Source organism: Limanda limanda, chromosome 4, assembly GCF_963576545.1.
Source record: "Limanda limanda chromosome 4, fLimLim1.1, whole genome shotgun sequence".
Taxonomy (NCBI): domain Eukaryota; kingdom Metazoa; phylum Chordata; class Actinopteri; order Pleuronectiformes; family Pleuronectidae; genus Limanda; species Limanda limanda.
Window position 1 is genome coordinate 4,298,439 of NC_083639.1, and position 17,349 is coordinate 4,315,787.

A 17,349-nucleotide genomic window follows, 5' to 3' on the forward strand; every position below is an offset into this window, starting at 1 on the left:
GTTCTTGTGAGTCATGATGAGCTGAGAAAGACCAAATTTATTAGTCAGGATTAAAAATGATTGATGATCATTTATCAAAAACATAGCCAAAGTGTTTACGCTTTCTACAGTTTTTCAAAACAAAGACCACAGCTGTGAACTTTATTTGCTTTATTCAGAAGTCAAGGAGTTGCATTGTTTTCTATGTGATCACAACTTGGTATTCATCTTTTACCAGAGCTACCCTCACATAAAGGATGGACACAATATCAAAAAATGATGTAAAAGCATTGCAAATAGCCTTGTTTAAAATATATTATCATAATTGTGGTTATTATTTAACAAGGTAAAGGTATCAGAGAGAAACTGAATCCAGCTTGTGGTTCATATTTAGGTCAATTGTTGGCGTTATATGAATGAATTTATATTAGTAGCTGTTCAAAGTATTCTTTCATCCTCAGTAGCAGGTTGTCCTATTGTCATATATGAGGGAGGACATGTGGGAGTGTGGGGCGTAACACCCTGAAAGTGTATCTGATTTATACTTACACCCTAGGTACAATTCAACTATCTGCTTTAATTGTCATATTAAACCCTGCATGTGTGTCCCTTGCCGGAGCTGTCATTCCTGTTTGGAAGGGGCCCGAAATTCCCTGCAGGAGCACTGACACCCACCGACAGAGGGGAGACAGACAGCTGTACACAGGAGCCGTGCACATGTAACAGCTCGAGCATCATGAGGTGAATCTCAGATCACGTTGTGCAGAGAGAACACAGGGTGATTTTATGCTGCACTACGTCCACAGACGACTGGTTTCTCTTGACGTCAGGAGAAAGTCTGAGCGCTGCGCACAAGCTCAGGATCCACATCGCTCCCACAGGGAAGGAGACGCGCATCGCAGCTGCACATCGCCATTTAGGTAGGTGGATATTTTTTAAATCTCCGTTTACTTGGAAGTATTGTTTTCCTTTAAGCAATCAAACTTGGTGCGCGTGCCGTGTCGCATGTGTGCAGCATCCGGATCCTAAACCTAACGGATGCTGCCTTCATTTCATCCGACTGCCGTATACCCTTGAGCTGAGCGCCGCAGCGCAGGATCCGGCTCGCACACCCACTACGCCTCCTTCTTTCTCCCGCAGCTTGCACATGCACCATCACCGCTACGATGAAGAATGAACAGATTTCAGTATTGCCGACATATTGCACCAGCAAAGCCATTTAAAAAAAAAATTCCCATTCATCCTCCAGATTTTGTCATTCACGCCCTGCAGCCTTTACGCATAGCAGGTCATCCGATGAGGAATACGGCTTGAGCTAGTGCTGTATATGCAGATTATTCGTCTTTCTTCAGAGAAGCCATGAATCTGTAGAGCTTCAGATGTTAAATATAGCACGAGTCCACCCCCCCAACCCCCAACCCCCAACCACCATGGTATCTGCCTCCACTGACCATGCGTTTGTTTTTGCGACGGTAGGCATGATCCCTGGTCTTGTCTCTGCTGCACTGTTTGTCCTACTTTCAAGCTGCTAATCGTTGATACTTATTGTGCAAGACAATGTCAGCAAAGAAGCGAGTAGTCCCCCATGCACTGTAGTTTAATATCCTAATATCAGGGTGCACGCATTTATATTTTTTGGCTTATTCAATGTTTCTGCTATGCCTTTTTAAAAGTTATCCTTCTAATTTCCCCGTCATGTCTCTCAGGAGCAACCACCTAATATGAACATGCAGCTCGAGGCCCCTCCACTGCTTCAGGTTTTTGCTTTAGTGGGTTTTGAACAACACAAGCACTAGAAGCTGCAACACACAGAGCCCTTGATCAGGAAAATCATTGGTTTATTTAATGACTGAAGGCAACAGTCACATCGGCCTGCCAAACTGTGCCGGATCGATTGAACTGTTGCAGAGGCGAACTGTCTCTCGCAGCCCTAGTACTCTCAATGAAATACAATAAACAGTGCTGGAGCCATTGTGTGCTAGTATTTCCACTGAGGTTGTGTTTCTGTTATTTCTCCATCGTGTTGCTAGACTGAGGTTTGTCAGAATGTGATTAAAAATCTCAGTATGATGAGGGGCTGTGTTGTCCTGAGGGGAATGTTGTCTTTAAATGGTGAATGTATTGTATTCATATAGTGCTTCTCTACATTCATAGTGCTTCAAGCCAATTTCACCAATTCACACACACATATATACAGAGCTACTATATGCTGCACATTTTATGCAATTTTGGGGTTCAGTATCTTGCCCATGGACGTCATCATGTGTCAAATTGCATAAGCCCGGGATCAAACCACCAATCCTCCGGTTAGTGGACAACCAACCTCCTGAGCCAATGTTTCTTTCGATAAAAAAATGCTGCGTTCAGTTCATCCAGCCATTGTCCAGATCAAAATATATTTATTTGAGTGGTGCTTTAAGCTTAATTGTTCAAACTGTGGGTCAATAAAATGTATTTTCCTCTCTTCTTTTCTCCCTGTAGCTGTAGTGTGGCGAATCCGATCAGCGTTGTAGGATGCCTCTTGGAGAGGATGGAAGTGGATGGAAGAAGAAGACATCAGACATCAAAGAACACTATGACTTCAAAGAAGTACTGGGAACGTAAGTTTATACTGTACGTGTGGCACCAGGATGAGGCCGGATTACCAAGTAGGCAATGGTACCATTCGCCCCCAGACCAGTTTGTCAGCTGGTACACTGAATAGTGGGACAATATATGGATTGGTTTTGTCAAGTTGTGGTCTGAGGTCTGTGTGGTTTGAACTGGACCTTAAATGTGGCTTTGTCTGTTGGCCCTATTTTAGAAGTTACCTTTAATGAGGACTGTTTTTTGTATCAATCCTATATTTTCTTATACTCATAATTTACATGATGTATAAATTACATTCCCACAGAACTAAACCAACTGGGAGCTGGTTGGTTTCTGAATTTTTGAGGCCAAATAGTGAAGCTGCCATGTGTCGTCTTGCCAGGAGGACATAATTTACATAGTGCTGATAAAAACCAAGGGGTCAAAACGGTTCCATCACTCATCGCCAAATGCTGCCAAGCTGCAGATCGTCAGTCTGGACACTGTTCTCTGTCGCATGCTGCCTCCACACTGCCCAGTTTTCCCTGCTCGAGTTTCCTCTAAGATTTTATTTAATAGGGATTGCAGTTAAGTTTTATGGATTGACTGGTCAAAGTCGATGCAAAGTAAATGGCAGCATCATAACATTATCTGCTGATTGGATTTTACCCTGACTGCCATTGACCGAGAGTTTAAGAAGACATCGTATCAGGGAGATGAAAAGAGTGTTTCCGAATGTGTGTGTGGTCACTTGCACTATAGATTCTCTCTCTTCTTTGGATATTACATTAGTATTTGTGAAGATGAGTGTTGAACATCTCTTACTCTCTCTATCCCCTCCCACTGTATCTGGAATTCACCTTTATTTGATTATTTGAAGATGGACTAGTGACTTGGAGGTCACAGATAATCAAGAGAAAACGTTTGACTTATGATGATAGAAAACGTGCAACTGCTGGTTTCAGTGTGGTGGAAGCTCAAGTTGAAGCCGCTCATGGGGAATCTGGTGGCAGCTTATATTTCCTGTGGCCCTAACTTTTAATCCTGATTACATTTTATTAAAGACTATAGTCTTGAAACCGATAATGGATCATATTTACATTCACATGATTTGGATTCACTGCGTCCTTCACAGGATGAGCGGTATAGATAATGGATGGATGTATTTTTTAATCAAACTTGTCATAGCTTTGTAATAAACTGCTAAATGAATCTTCAAGCAGCTGATGGCGACGGCTGGACGCACACAGACCTATGACTGCAAACTCCAGGGAAGAGGGAGTGAGTGCAGATGGTCAGGGGCCAACTCTCCACCACCCCCAAACTGAGTACAAGTGACCTAGCACATGTTCACCTGTGATGACACCAGTGTGCCATATGGAGTGTGGTTGTTTTCCTCATTCTTGGAATCACACCTGCTACCCAAGAGAGGCTGTACACGATCAGATATTAATGGCGGCAGAACTCTGGGCCACATCCAAGACAGCTAGCGAGCAGTGGGTAGATGATGAGGCTGTGTTTGCTCAGTACTGAGTGAGGACGTCTCCGCTTTGGTCTAAGAGCTGAACATGCTGCGCTCGGTGCACTCTGACTCGCAGACTGCATATTTGAGGACTCACGACTGCTGCTGAGCGCTGATAACTTCTGGTGTGAGACGACCGAGACTTCACAGGAACTTCAGAACAGTGATTGTAATTTTCTAGGCATGATACTAAGGATTATATAACAAAAGGATTGAAGGAGACAATTGCCAGGATAGTATGTTCTCATTTCAGGAAGAAAAAAAAAGAAAAAGAGAGAAAAAGCTGTTTTCCCACCCCCCTCTATCAGTATAGCTGGACCTGACTGAGGGCAGAATTAATGTGTTGACGGAAAGCTCCTTATGCTCGGAAAGAAGATTACAGAGCAGCTTTATCCAGGAACTCAGAGTGTGAAGTTAATTGATTTGTGTTGAAATATTGTATTCAGATCTGCCTCAACCTCACTGTTCTCACTGTTTGGAGTCCACTGCAGGAAAAGCTGTCCTTACAGTAAAGTCTGCAGCTAAACAACCCCCAACCCTCAGGTATAGCGACTCTAAAGCTGTGATCAAACCTGCTCTGACTTTACTTGAAGTGAAAATTACTAAAAGGATGAAAATGCGGAAATGTCCTTCCATTCAGCCACTATCTATACTGCTTATGCTTTGGTGGTGGGGGGGTGGGGGGGCTGTAGCCAATCCCGGCTGACATTGGGGCGGGAAGCCGGCCACAACAGGTCGACACTTTGCCCGTCCATTATGGGGCCAACATACAAAAACAACCGTTCTATTAAAGATAAAGATGTTCAATAGTTGAGCTGTTACAGGAATAGTTTGACATTTCTTTGTGGGAAAGTATTTTTCTTGTCAAAAATCGGAGAAGATTGATGCCATTCTCATATGGTTAACATGAACCCACTGCCAGAAGCCATGGAGTTAGCTTCGGGTAAAGAAACAAACATTTGTACAATTTAGATGAAACACACAAGTGAAGAAAATCACAAAGATTCATTTATATAAAATTTCTGCCAATAGATCCATTTCACCTAAAACATACACACTGAACCTTTAATTGTCACCTTGGAGTCATGGAAACATTTTGGTTAATGAACATGAGGAGATTCTGGGTAACTCGTGTTTTTGAGTTTGATCTGAAGAATTTTTGATGACGAAACACAGAAGTAAGAGACAGTAGAGCAGCTGACTTCACTGCAGCTGCTCTGTGTTGTTGGTGAAAGAACTCAAAGTGATAGCTTCTGTAACAAGACAGGTGACATGATGTATTCACAATGCATTGAAATGACTTTGAGAGGATACTCCTTTGTCCAGGGTTGGTTGTTTCCATGTTCTTTGGGGGTTTATTCTGAGTCGTTATATTGATGAATATAGACGTTAGTTCAGTTTACGAGTTCTGTGGATGGAGATATCTGAGTTAGTCTCACAGAGATGAAGAGCATTGGGCCAGTTAACAAACAATTTCAGATCACGACTCAGCAGTAAAATAACTTCTTTTGCGTATTGCTGAAGAAGCAGCAGTATATTAGCAGCTCTTGAATGTGGCCCCAGTGCTATTGGATTCAATATGAAATTGCTTGTGGTTGAACGGATGGTTTTAAAAAATACAGTAGACCTTTGATGCAAGAATAGAAGTTGAAAAAGATACAAACATAGATGGAAAGCACTTGTGCAGTTTGGTTTATTGTTTATAGAGAAAAGCCGAGAAGTTAAGAGGTTTGACCTGCACATGACTTCAGCGGAGTGCATGGACGACGTACAGTTTGTACATTATGGTCCAGTCTCAAGCTTTTTCTATATGTTAATTTCCCTATAGTGAGATGTGGAGATGGGCTGGAATGGGATTATACAGTACCCACTCTTCCCGTTCTCTCTCTGTGTCTCTGTCAAACACACAGATAAAAAACAAGCACACACACAAAATGGATTAGGCTAAAACGAGAGAGCTTTTTTTGGACTTGGAGGCACGTTGGGGTTGAAGCGAGCACTTCCATCAGGTGAGATCGATCGACTGATGGATGGGCCGAGCTGTTCACCACATGTCCAATGGGGCTGACTCGGCTTGATTGATAGTGCATCTCGCTAAAAATAAAATCAGAACCTGAATACTATGAATAATATTTTCGATTGCAGCAACACATCCATCAGTGGGAGCGGTCATCACACTCTGGATCGTGGACTGGTGTACGAGCTGCACCGTCACACCAGCTGTTCATCAGATTAACCTTAGCTTAGTTTCAATGTCAGATTGGAGCAGATTTAAAATTACATTTCAAAGATAAAAACATAACGTCATTCGCATTTAAAAGCATTAAGCTAATAATCTTCTGCTAAATGGCACTACCATCAGCTAGCTTAGCACGATTGCTCTAAATTGCACGGATAGGGTGAAAAATACACAGTATGCATAAATAACAGACAGTCACACCTACATTTACACATGATTGGCAATTGCAGTGAATTTGTTTGTATAGTCGATTGCTGTTGCAGTGCTAGCAACTGTCCATTGTCTATACCGCTGATCCTTTTAGGGTCATGTAGGGGGCTGACAGTGGCCCTCTGAGAGGCAGGGTCCACCCTGGACAGGTCACATACAGAGACAAACAACTATTCACACTCACATTCATATCTGCACACAATTAAAAGTCTCCACTTAACCTAACCCCAATCTCCACACAGAAAGGCCCGAGCCACGCAATGATTCAAACTAGATTAATGGTGCAACTTTAACTTAACTTAATCAATAGATTCACAAAAAACAGCCCTGGTAGTTTACATGTGGCCCTTCATGTATTTATTCGTCATCAAATGTCTTAATTCATAAAGATAGAGTCAGAGTTCCTGAAAACGGAAATAAGAGCACAACGATCAAGTAGTGAGAAATGATAGCGACATGAGAATGTGTGAATAAATATTTGCTCATATGGACAGATGGGATTACAGTGATTTCAACAACTCTCTCCATCTGTGAGTGTGTGTGTGTGTGTGATATCCATCCATCCACTCATCTATCTATCTATCTATCTATCTATCTATCTATCTATCTATCTATCTATCTATCTATCTATCTATCTATCTATCTATCTATCTATCTATCTATCTATCTATCTATCTATCTATCTATCTATCTATCTATCTATCTATCTATCTATCTATCTATCTATCTATCTATCTATCTATCTATCTATCTATCTATCCACCTATCTATCTATCTATCTATCTATCTATCTATCTATCTATCTATCTATCTATCTATCTATCTATCTATCTATCTATCTATCTATCTATCTATCTATCTATCTATCTATCTATCTATCTATCTATCTATCTATCTATCTATCTATCTATCTATCTATCTATCTATCTATCTATCTATCTATCTATCTATCTATCTATCTATCTATCTATCTATCTATCTATCTATCTATCTATCTATCTATCTATGAGAATATGTCAGCTGTTCTGTGACAGTCTTGATCATATAAAAACAGCCGAGCTGACAGATGCGTCAGCTATGAGTCTGGAGACCAGTGACTCATATGAAACTTATTCATTTTAATTCAATAGCAGCAAGTTCACGTGTGTTTGCCAGAATTATGTCCTGGAATTAAATAGATCTAATCATGTGTCAAGATGTCAGTGGTCTAAATAAGGGAATAAAATAAATGCTGTGTTTGAATCTTAGACTGAAGGAAATAAAGTCTGTCCAATTGGACAGAAGCAAATAACCACGTCAGAGTTTTCCACATTAGCACTTCGGAAAATCAACAGCTACAGTAGCTTCCTCTCGTTCTCCTTCCTCTGCTCCCAAACCCTGAGAGTCCTCCCCTATCAAAGTCTCCAAGGAGGAATGAGCAACTGGATGGTTATTTACAATGTGTCTCAGGGCAACAGTACAAAAGCGTGTGTGCATGAATGTGTGTTTGTGCATCTGCCGGCTCTTTCATTTGCTCTCAGTCATTCTGTGAGTCAAAAATATCAGGTGAAATGATGCAGGCATAATTACACCTGTCATTCTAGCTCATATTAACATGCACACAGCCATTAAAAAAATTATTCTGATGTGTTTTATTTTCTTTTAGAAATAGCCTAGTATTAATATTGTACTCAGGAGTATACTAACTCTAACAAGGACCAACAGCCCCCTTACGGGACCACAAATGAAAAACCTAGATATGAAATTTTAAAGAAAGGCACCACCAAAATTCTATGGGTTCTTCCTTGATCCATACTTATGTCATCAAGTTTTGTTATAATCACTGTGTTGTTTTTGCATATTCTTGCAGACAAACAAAGATAAAAACATAACGTCTTTGGCCGAGGTAATAAAAGTGTTGATTTGTCTAATACATATCTTTATTTCTAGAGCCATTTCGCCACCACACCTAAAAAGCCACACAGAATCCATAGCCCTCATTACAACATATGTCAGAGACACTTTCAGATCAAGTGAACCTGACACAATTTTTCTTGTCCCATAATTTGGTTTGTTTCAACTGACAACAGATAGATCTCAGTCCTGGTCTCAGCTTCTGATTTTAAACAGCCAATAAGATGAAAACAGATTTCCACTGATCCGGGAGAGAAGTTGAGAGCTCCTGACCCGGCGCTGAGACCATGGCTGCAGGAGCTGTGGACCTAAACACATTAAAATGCTTTTATGGGTCGAAGAGAACTGGAGCTTTATGTGATTTTGCTTTGAGATTATTATTATAGTAGAAAACCGGAGACGTGTAAGAGAATCCGCACTCCTCCTCTTGTGCATCTGCTTCACTTGTATTCAAATGTCTCTGGTTCGTTGAGCACAACATGGCTGTGGTATAAAACGCTGTCTCAAGGATTGACACAGGGCATTAAAACTGACATAATAACGGGAGAAAAGGTTGACAAAGATGAGACGATCAGGTTTTGCTAACCAGGAGAAGCAGAATAAACCGAGAGAATTGAGAGATGTTGGCCTCCTTATCGCATACTGGTAACAGCACAGTTAAGTCTGCCTGCTTTTATTTGGGCTGCAGACTTCGGTGACTCTTGCTCACACGGTCGTGAGGGAGACAAATGAGAAAGAGGACATCCGTCGTGTGACAGCGCTGCTTCCCATCCATGTAAAGGATCCCTGCGGTTGCTGGCAATGTTTGTGCGTTCAGGCCTCCTCCCGCGCCCCCTCCCACGCCCCGGTGGGGAGACTGTGTAAATACACACATTTCTCTCTGTCATCGCCACCAGACCATAATCCATAATGCAGTCTAGGCTCCAGAAAAAGCCACACTACATTTTACTGCATCTATTATTGAATGGATTAAAAATAGTTTTGGGTTTTATCTTTTTTTATAAAGCAAATGCTCTTCCTCTAAATGTCTCACTGTGACTGTGGCTTCACCTCCTGAGCCTTATCTCAGTTCCCAAAACCTCTCAGTTATGTCACCATATTCAATTATTCATCTATACACACACACACACACACTAACACACACACGCACACAGACATGCGGAAAGGTGGTTGCATGTAATGTACGAGGAGATTTTTTAGATATTGCTGCAATCAACCAAAGATGACATTGCACTGACAACCTGTCACTGGGGATTTCTCATTATTTCTTGCTTTTGTCTGACACTATTTTGTCCTGCAGTCTCTTCTCTCTCCCCATCTTTTCTTGAGCATTTCACCTCACACTCCCACACATTCCTTCTCTAATGTACCTTTGTGTGTGTGTGTGTGTGTGTTTCCTCTGCCTGTGTTCTAGCGGAGCTTTCTCTGAGGTGGTTCTAGCAGAGGAGAAGAGGACCCAGCGGCTGGTGGCCATCAAGTGCATCCCCAAGAAAGCACTGGAGGGCAAAGAGAACAACATCGAGAATGAGATCGCAGTACTACACAGGTGAAGCCTCTCGCAACACCTCAGCTGTCGCCTCATGTCCGGCAGGAGGATCAGCGTGGCCTCCAGCAAACAATGCCTGTGCAGATGCAGAAGATAGATATGCAAGGGGTCAATTGAATGGGTGACTAAATGCATGGTGTCAGTAGAAACAGTAGCATTGTGCACCGGAAATGTCAGGAGTAAAGAAGATAGACCTATTTTTAGTGTCCCTGTTGCCAGGGCAACAGCACACAGAGGCGGAGATGGTGTGGAATTCCCCGCAGCAGTGTATTGAAGAAAGAGAAAGAGACATAGAGGGTGGAGAAGTGTAGAGAGAGAGAGAGAGAGAGAGAGAGAGAGAGAGAGAGAGAGAGAGAGAGAGAGAGAGAGAGAGAGAGAGGAGGAGGGGGGTTGGGTATGATGGACGGTTAAGATATGGAAGGATGGTAGAAATGGAGTTTGGCCAAACGCTTAAAGTCTCCTGGAAATAGATAAAACAGTCCTGAGAACAAGAGACGTCAAGGAAGTTGAAAAATAGTTTGAGGAAAAAAGCAGGAGAGAAGCGTTTCTGGCTCCTTCTCATAAAAGTCCCATTAGCCCCTCTCAGCTGCTGCCGTGCTGAAGTGACGGCGAGTTCATACGCTCGCAGCTCAACTCGAGAGCCGAGAGAGAGACGCTTGACTGCCCATTAAAAAGAAATCATCCAGATCTGGTCTTTGAATGACAATTTTCACAGCCCTCCTTTCAGGCCCCGGCTATAATATCCAAAGCCGGTCTTTGTTAACAGTTCTAGCTGCCGACAACAATCACTGTTGTTCTTGACAAATCATCCATCTGAAGCTTTGTCGTTTTGTATTTTCAGGGAACAGGGTAGACGCATAGGTTTGATCCCAGTTTACAGAAGAAAAGACAGAACAGACCCTGTAAATCTGAATTATGCAACAAGAATGCCATCTGGTGACCGTTTGACAGTGAGCGTTAGAGAAATATGGCTCGTAAAAAAATGAAATGCACTGCAGATTTCTGTCCACTCATCTTCCTCAGGATCAAGCACGCCAACATCGTGACGCTGGAGGACATCTTTGAAAGTACATCCCACCTATATCTTATCATGCAGCTGTGAGTTCCCCTCGCTCTTTCTCTCACACAAAGTCAAGGCCTGACTTTAATGCATTTTTATAAATGTTTACTGTATATTACAATTGATTTCATTAATGAATTAGTTAAATGAAAGAAAAAGTGGTTATGCATCAATTTATTAAGCACATTTCTTTCCACATAGTGCTTTACAAAAAATATATATTTTTCATAAATTGATTTACCTTCAAAGTCAGAGTAAAACAAAAATCATTTGGATCTGCACCAAATTGCACACACTCATATACGTTCTAAATGTTGAATAACACCCTATTTCAAAATGTTAAAGAAATCCTGGATCTGAACCAAAATGTTATACCTCCTTCCTTGGGTCATATCGCTCCCATCCACAAATTCAAATGGGAATTGGATAGGTTGTTTATGTGCAATCCCACTAACACACAAATAAACAAACAGACTAAACCATAACCTCCTTGGTGGAAGAAAAATATTAATACAAAATCAAAGCTAGAGAAAACCTTTGAAGGTGCAGAACTCTTAACCTCTTTTGTCCCCCATGATTCTCTCGCCTGCCAGGGTCTCCGGGGGCGAGCTGTTCGACAGGATCGTGGAGAAAGGTTTCTACACTGAGAGAGATGCCAGCCAGCTCATCCACCAGATCTTAGATGCCGTCAAATATCTTCACGATATGGGAATCGTCCACAGAGACTTGAAGGTACCATCGTTCAGGAAAGATAGAATTTTGGAGGTTTTCCACTTTTCAAACCCTCGCTCCTTGTGTTTGCAGCCGGAGAACCTGCTCTATTACAGCATGGACGAAGACTCCAAGATTATGATCAGCGACTTCGGCCTGTCAAAGATCGAGGGAGCGGGCAGCGTCATGTCCACGGCCTGCGGCACTCCTGGATATGTGGGTAGGTGCATTTGTTTGCCTGGCTGCCCCCCCCCCCCCCCCTCTCTTTCATGTGAGAAGCAGCCCCTGTAGTTTCAGCTGATATCCTCTCTTCATTCACCGCCTTGTGTGAGAGGCTCTCTCATCCGTGACTGAGTCAATCGCAAGTGTTTGAGAAGTGCTCTCCATACCTGTTTAACATGACCCGGCAGATCTCACGGTATTACTGGAAGGTCAAGATAACTTGAATTCACTCTGGCTGCTGCTCATATGTTTTCCGCTCTGTGAATGTGCTGGATGCGTGTTCCACAGCTCCAGAGGTGCTCGCTCAGAAGCCCTACAGCAAAGCAGTGGATTGCTGGTCCATCGGAGTTATTTCTTATATCCTGTAAGTCCGAACTCAATCATTCCTAAGAAGTAAAACAGAAAAAGTCATCTTCTTTAAAAAAGTTAGAAAAGGTCTTTGTGCTCTTCCTGCAGATTGTGTGGATATCCTCCGTTTTACGATGAAAACGACGCAAAGCTGTTTGAGCAGATTCTGAAAGCAGAGTATGAGTTTGATTCTCCGTACTGGGACGACATCTCAGATTCAGGTACTGTGGCTTACTAAAAATATCTTCTAGAGATCCAACACGTCAGGTATTTATAACTTGACATTGTTTTTGTTGTCAGCCAAAGACTTCATCTGTCACTTGATGGAGAAAGAATCTTTGAAGAGATATACATGCGACCAGGCGCTCCAACATCCATGGTAAGAAAGTCAGGAGATGTGTAGCGCTGAACTGTTGGTCAAATTTGCTGATCAAAAGAAAAAACAATTTCAAATGAATTGAATTTAACCACCTTTAAAAGACAAAGCTTAATACACATTTATCAGGCAACCATACCAAACATTTTCATTTTTTATATCATTGTTAATTGTTCATCTTTGCGTCCTCTTTGGGTGCTTAATATTACACATTTCAGTCATCCTGCGGCCGACTATTATTTACAATATCAAATATGTGTTTATTATGGACATTTTAATTTCTAAGAGCCAAAGGTGACACACAAGCCCATCTTCCATTTTGCGTCCAAAAGTGTGAATTAGATTTAAGAATCTGGAACTAATGTTTGTTTTTCTGTGCTTGAAAAATGATTGGAACAGATATTAAAAATAGTTGAGGATTAATGATTAACATGTACAATAATACGATAATCCTGTAACTCCTCTCGTGTTTGCTGTCTTTGCAGGATCTGTGGAGACACAGCTCTGGACAAGAATATCCATGAATCTGTCAGCGCTCAGATCAAGAAGAACTTTGCTAAGAGCAAATGGAAGGTCAGTGTCACAGCACAACCTGCTGAACGAGCAGTTTGAAGATTGGCAGCACATTCTGTACACCCATGCTGTTTTCCTTGTGGCTGTCACACACTCTCTGTGTCCATGTAGCAAGCGTTCAATGCCACAGCGGTGGTGCGCCACATGCGGAAGTTGCAGCTGGGCACAAGTCTTGAGGGGCCCAGTCAGATTACTCCCACCAGTCCCTGCCATGGACATCTGCTCCCAGAGGCAGAGGAGGAGGAGGAGGAGGAGGATTTGGGGAATGGAGAAGAGGAGAGCTGTGAGTTGGCAGTTCACAGTGAATCAACAGACACACTCGCTTTGAATCAGATATGGCTCAAGTAACTAACAGGGAACACGGATGAATGGGTGGGACGATGGACAGATGGATAAGATGGATGGATGGATGGATGGAAGGATGGATAAGATGGATGAATGGATGGATGGATGGGACGATGTATAGATGGATAAGATGGATAAGATGGATAAGATGGATAAGATGGATAAGATGGATAAGATGGATAAGATGGATAAGATGGATGGATGGGATGAGCCAGGTTCACCTTTAGTCGAAAAGGGCTAACAATGGCTAAATACCACTTCACCCTGTTTATTTTTATTTTGGGCGCCACTAGGCAGCTGACCAGCTCTTGCAGGCCCGTCAAACATACACATCAAACATTTCAAAAATAAAGTTACGGCCCAGTACAGGAATAAGACCCTAGCTGGGAAATATGAGACTGAAGCTTTAAATTCACATGTTGTATGTTTTTCTCTGACATCCAGTGTCCCACTTTGAGGACGGCCGGCGTGGAAGCAACGAGGGCAGCACAGACCGGGACAGCTTGAGGAGCTGCACCTACTGCTGCCGGCCAGCCAGTCGCGTTTGAGCACAACCTCATCGTCGCGCTGACATCGAAATCCCCCGGAGCGCCCAGAGCCCGCCCGCCCGCCCAGTCTGGCCAGGAATGCAGAGTAGTTATCAGGCTGTGTCCCACCCGAGTACAGCCACAGCGAGCAGGTCGCTGTTGTGATGAAGAGAAACGCACTGTAAGTCTTTGTCCAAAAAACAAACACGTCCTGACTCAAGATACACCCACGTTAAAATACTGATGTTGCAAAGTTCTCAAGGCTGCTGCAAAAGGACAGAGTTAGATTTTTTTAAAGGGCCTGTCTGCGTCATCCTGAAATAACCCCCCCACTTCCATAACAACCTAACATGTAGTTGTCCTTTGTGCAGCCAGAGCAGACAGTGGTCACTCGGGCAACGTGCACATCACAACAAGTCGCTCTGGATGTTTCCTTCAGGAAGAATCAAAACCTCTGGAGTCTTAATCAAAGATGAGGCAGTGGCCCAAAGGCAGTCATCTCCATTATTTCTGTCCTGGCATTATCTGTCACATCTACCTCTGATCACAATTACTGCACATCTGCATCCATCGGGCCCAAACACACACACACACACACACACACACACACACACACACACACACACACACACACAAACACACACACACACACACACTACATGTCACACTACTGTCAGCGCTCCAAATATCTGGCCAGACAGGGCTCAAAGAAGAGGGGGAACACTTTAAAAAAGGGAAAGAGTGCTGAAAGCTACTCCTGCATGTCTTTATTCACTTTACCCGTCAATGTGACTCAGTCCAGCCACTCACCCAGTCCAGCTGTTCAGTAAAATAGGTCTCACGGCATGTCGTCACTGCCACTTCTACCTGCCCATTACTTCCTTTTTGATCGCTTTTCTTTTTCTCTCATGTCGTCATGATTAAGTGTTTCAGTATTTGCTCCCTTTGTTTTAAACCCCTTTTTGGAAAAGGAGATACTTGAAAGTTGGGGAGGTAAATGTGCGTCTCAGTGGTGTGGACTCTATATTCTGGCTCAGACTGGGTTTGTGAAGACTGACCTGGAGTATGTGCATGCTTCTGTCGGGGGGGGGGGGGGGGGGAGGACGACTTCCAAAAGGAGACTTCTTTTGTTTTTGTTTTATGGCTGTTTCGTTATCAGAGGCTCAAACTGAGATCCCTGTATAGTTGGTGAAAAGGCGAGAACCTTTCCTTCCTCTCCGGACAAAGGAGAGTAACAGTGAAGATGGAGAGAATCCACTGTGCGTGGGGAAGAAGACAGATCATGTTCAGGTCTCGCTGGTCCTCCCTGTTCTGACACTGACGAGTGGGGAACTCTCCAGCCGGCCGTCGGTCTGTGGTTCTGGAGTCAGAGGGATCTCAGTCTGGGAGCTCCGCCTGCTCTGTGCTGTGCACCTCTAGTGGAAGAAGTTTTGGTCCAATGTTTGCATGACCTGGTTTAATATGTTTACATGAATGATGATCAATAAGTATAAACACACATGATTCTTATTATTGTTGTATTGAGAAAAAAAAAAGATGTAATACTGTAATATTGAGCTATATAATGTGAAGTGAGTAACACCAGAAGTAATGTTGTTGACCAAGTACAACACAGCACAGTGGACTTATCATTTGCATTGACTGTGACGGTCAAGCCTCTACCTGAGTGACATGTCTCCTGTACTATGTTCATTTTTAACTCAGATATTTCTTTCTACTTTTTGCCATTTGCTTTTGTAATGTCTCTCAAATCACACATATCCTGATTTAAAACATTTGCCAGCCACAGTACAAAACATGAAAAATACTAGGAATTATGATGATGGTGCTGGAAACGATGACACCTGTCCATCTGAGTTAAAGGACGACAGTACTAAAGCCATACAGGGAAGTGGGAATGTTTTACTGTAGACTCAGTCCCACTCTAAATAAATCAGATGGAGAAATCTGAAAGAGATAAAACATTTAAAAAAAGGATGTGACCACAAGCTCAAATTAGTTCAATCCTTATATCAATCGCATCGTACCATTATTGATTTGCGGTATGCCATGACATAATGCTGTATTATTAGAGAACCAGTCCATTACGTTTTGTTGACGACATTAAAACCAATTCCCCCAAATCTGTCATTGACACGTGTAGGTCCATAGGAGAGTAAACGAGTTAAAGAGCGAAATCACAACTGTAATTGTGGAAAATATGCAAACTGTGTGTGAAGGGCTTCATGTTAACTGTTAGCTAGCCAATATTGACCACTTTGATAACTTGGCTGTGGTTCATTTGTTTGGTAACAACCTTGTGTTGAATCTTAGATGGGATTTGTTTCCACCTGGCTGTTTTTTTAAATGCTTATTTTACCCATAACAAACACATCTAAATGCATAAAGAAACACATGTATATTATATATATAAATATAAGTATATATTGTATATCCTTTTTTGTAAAAGCTGTTTTGAGCTACAAATGAATGGATGCAATGCATCATGGGTTATTGAACAAGATGTAAGAAAATACAATGATTTGTACCCACGGAGATATGATTGCAGGAAATGAAATTAAACTTCCTTGTCTATGCATTGTGTGTTCTGTCGTAATGCAAAAATAAATGACACAGAAAACACACACTGGTTTGTAAATAATCAAACATGGAAATGTGCAGGTTACAGTTTACCTCTAAAATGACATCATATAAGAAGAAATATAAATATTAAATATAAATTTAAAGTACCTGTAAACTAATTAAATATTATTTTTTTTGTCATGCCAAATGAGCAATATGCACAAATCAATGATTATAAATATTTAATAGACACAATGAACAGATGTAAATAATAATAACATCCATTCAATTGCATGGTGCCATACTCACAAAACATCATATATAAACATACAAATACAAATAAAACCAAATATTAAAATCAGATCAAGAGACAGAGACACTGAGTTAAACAAGGGCAAATGTAAACAGTAATGATAAAAGCAATGGAGCCCAAACTGCTCTAATGTAGAGTAAAAAGTTAAAAATAGTCATTGATTGTATTAAAACACAAAGGTTATTCATGCTTCATATGACACTTGCTGCATGTTTTCAGGTGAAATCATTAATTCATTCTCCATTCCAGCACGCTTTAATATCTGACAACAGATCATTTAGTATTTATTGCACCTTTGGTCAGGTCATCACTGGGGGATCTTTCTCCTCTTGACTGGATCTGTTTTCTATCTATT

The 17,349-nt window shown here is 41.9% G+C and overlaps 1 protein-coding gene across 1 annotated transcript; it reads left to right on the forward strand.

Annotated features, from left to right (window-relative positions):
• Nucleotides 1–840: 840 nt before the first annotated feature.
• Nucleotides 841–14,140, forward strand: camk1a (calcium/calmodulin-dependent protein kinase Ia). The gene is made up of 12 exons (XM_061070285.1): nucleotides 841–899; nucleotides 2,461–2,579; nucleotides 9,826–9,957; nucleotides 10,981–11,055; nucleotides 11,611–11,749; nucleotides 11,822–11,948; nucleotides 12,239–12,314; nucleotides 12,407–12,519; nucleotides 12,599–12,677; nucleotides 13,160–13,247; nucleotides 13,359–13,530; nucleotides 14,037–14,140. The coding sequence occupies exons 2-12, from the start codon at nucleotides 2,494–2,496 to the stop codon at nucleotides 14,138–14,140; spliced, it is 1,191 nt and encodes a 396-aa protein (XP_060926268.1). The 5' UTR covers nucleotides 841–899; nucleotides 2,461–2,493.
• The last annotated feature ends 3,209 nt before the right edge of the window (nucleotides 14,141–17,349 follow it).

What these genes read in the sequence shown, in the direction of transcription:
- camk1a (XM_061070285.1), top strand. Translation starts at nt 2,494, where the DNA reads ATGCCTCTTGGAGAGGATGGAAGTGGATGGAAGAAGAAGACATCAGAC. An exon ending in TCGTCCACAGAGACTTGAAG is followed by an intron (nt 11,750 to 11,821) that starts GTACCATCGTTC and finishes TTGTGTTTGCAG; the next exon opens with CCGGAGAACCTGCTCTATTA. An exon ending in TTGCTAAGAGCAAATGGAAG is followed by an intron (nt 13,248 to 13,358) that starts GTCAGTGTCACA and finishes GTGTCCATGTAG; the next exon opens with CAAGCGTTCAATGCCACAGC.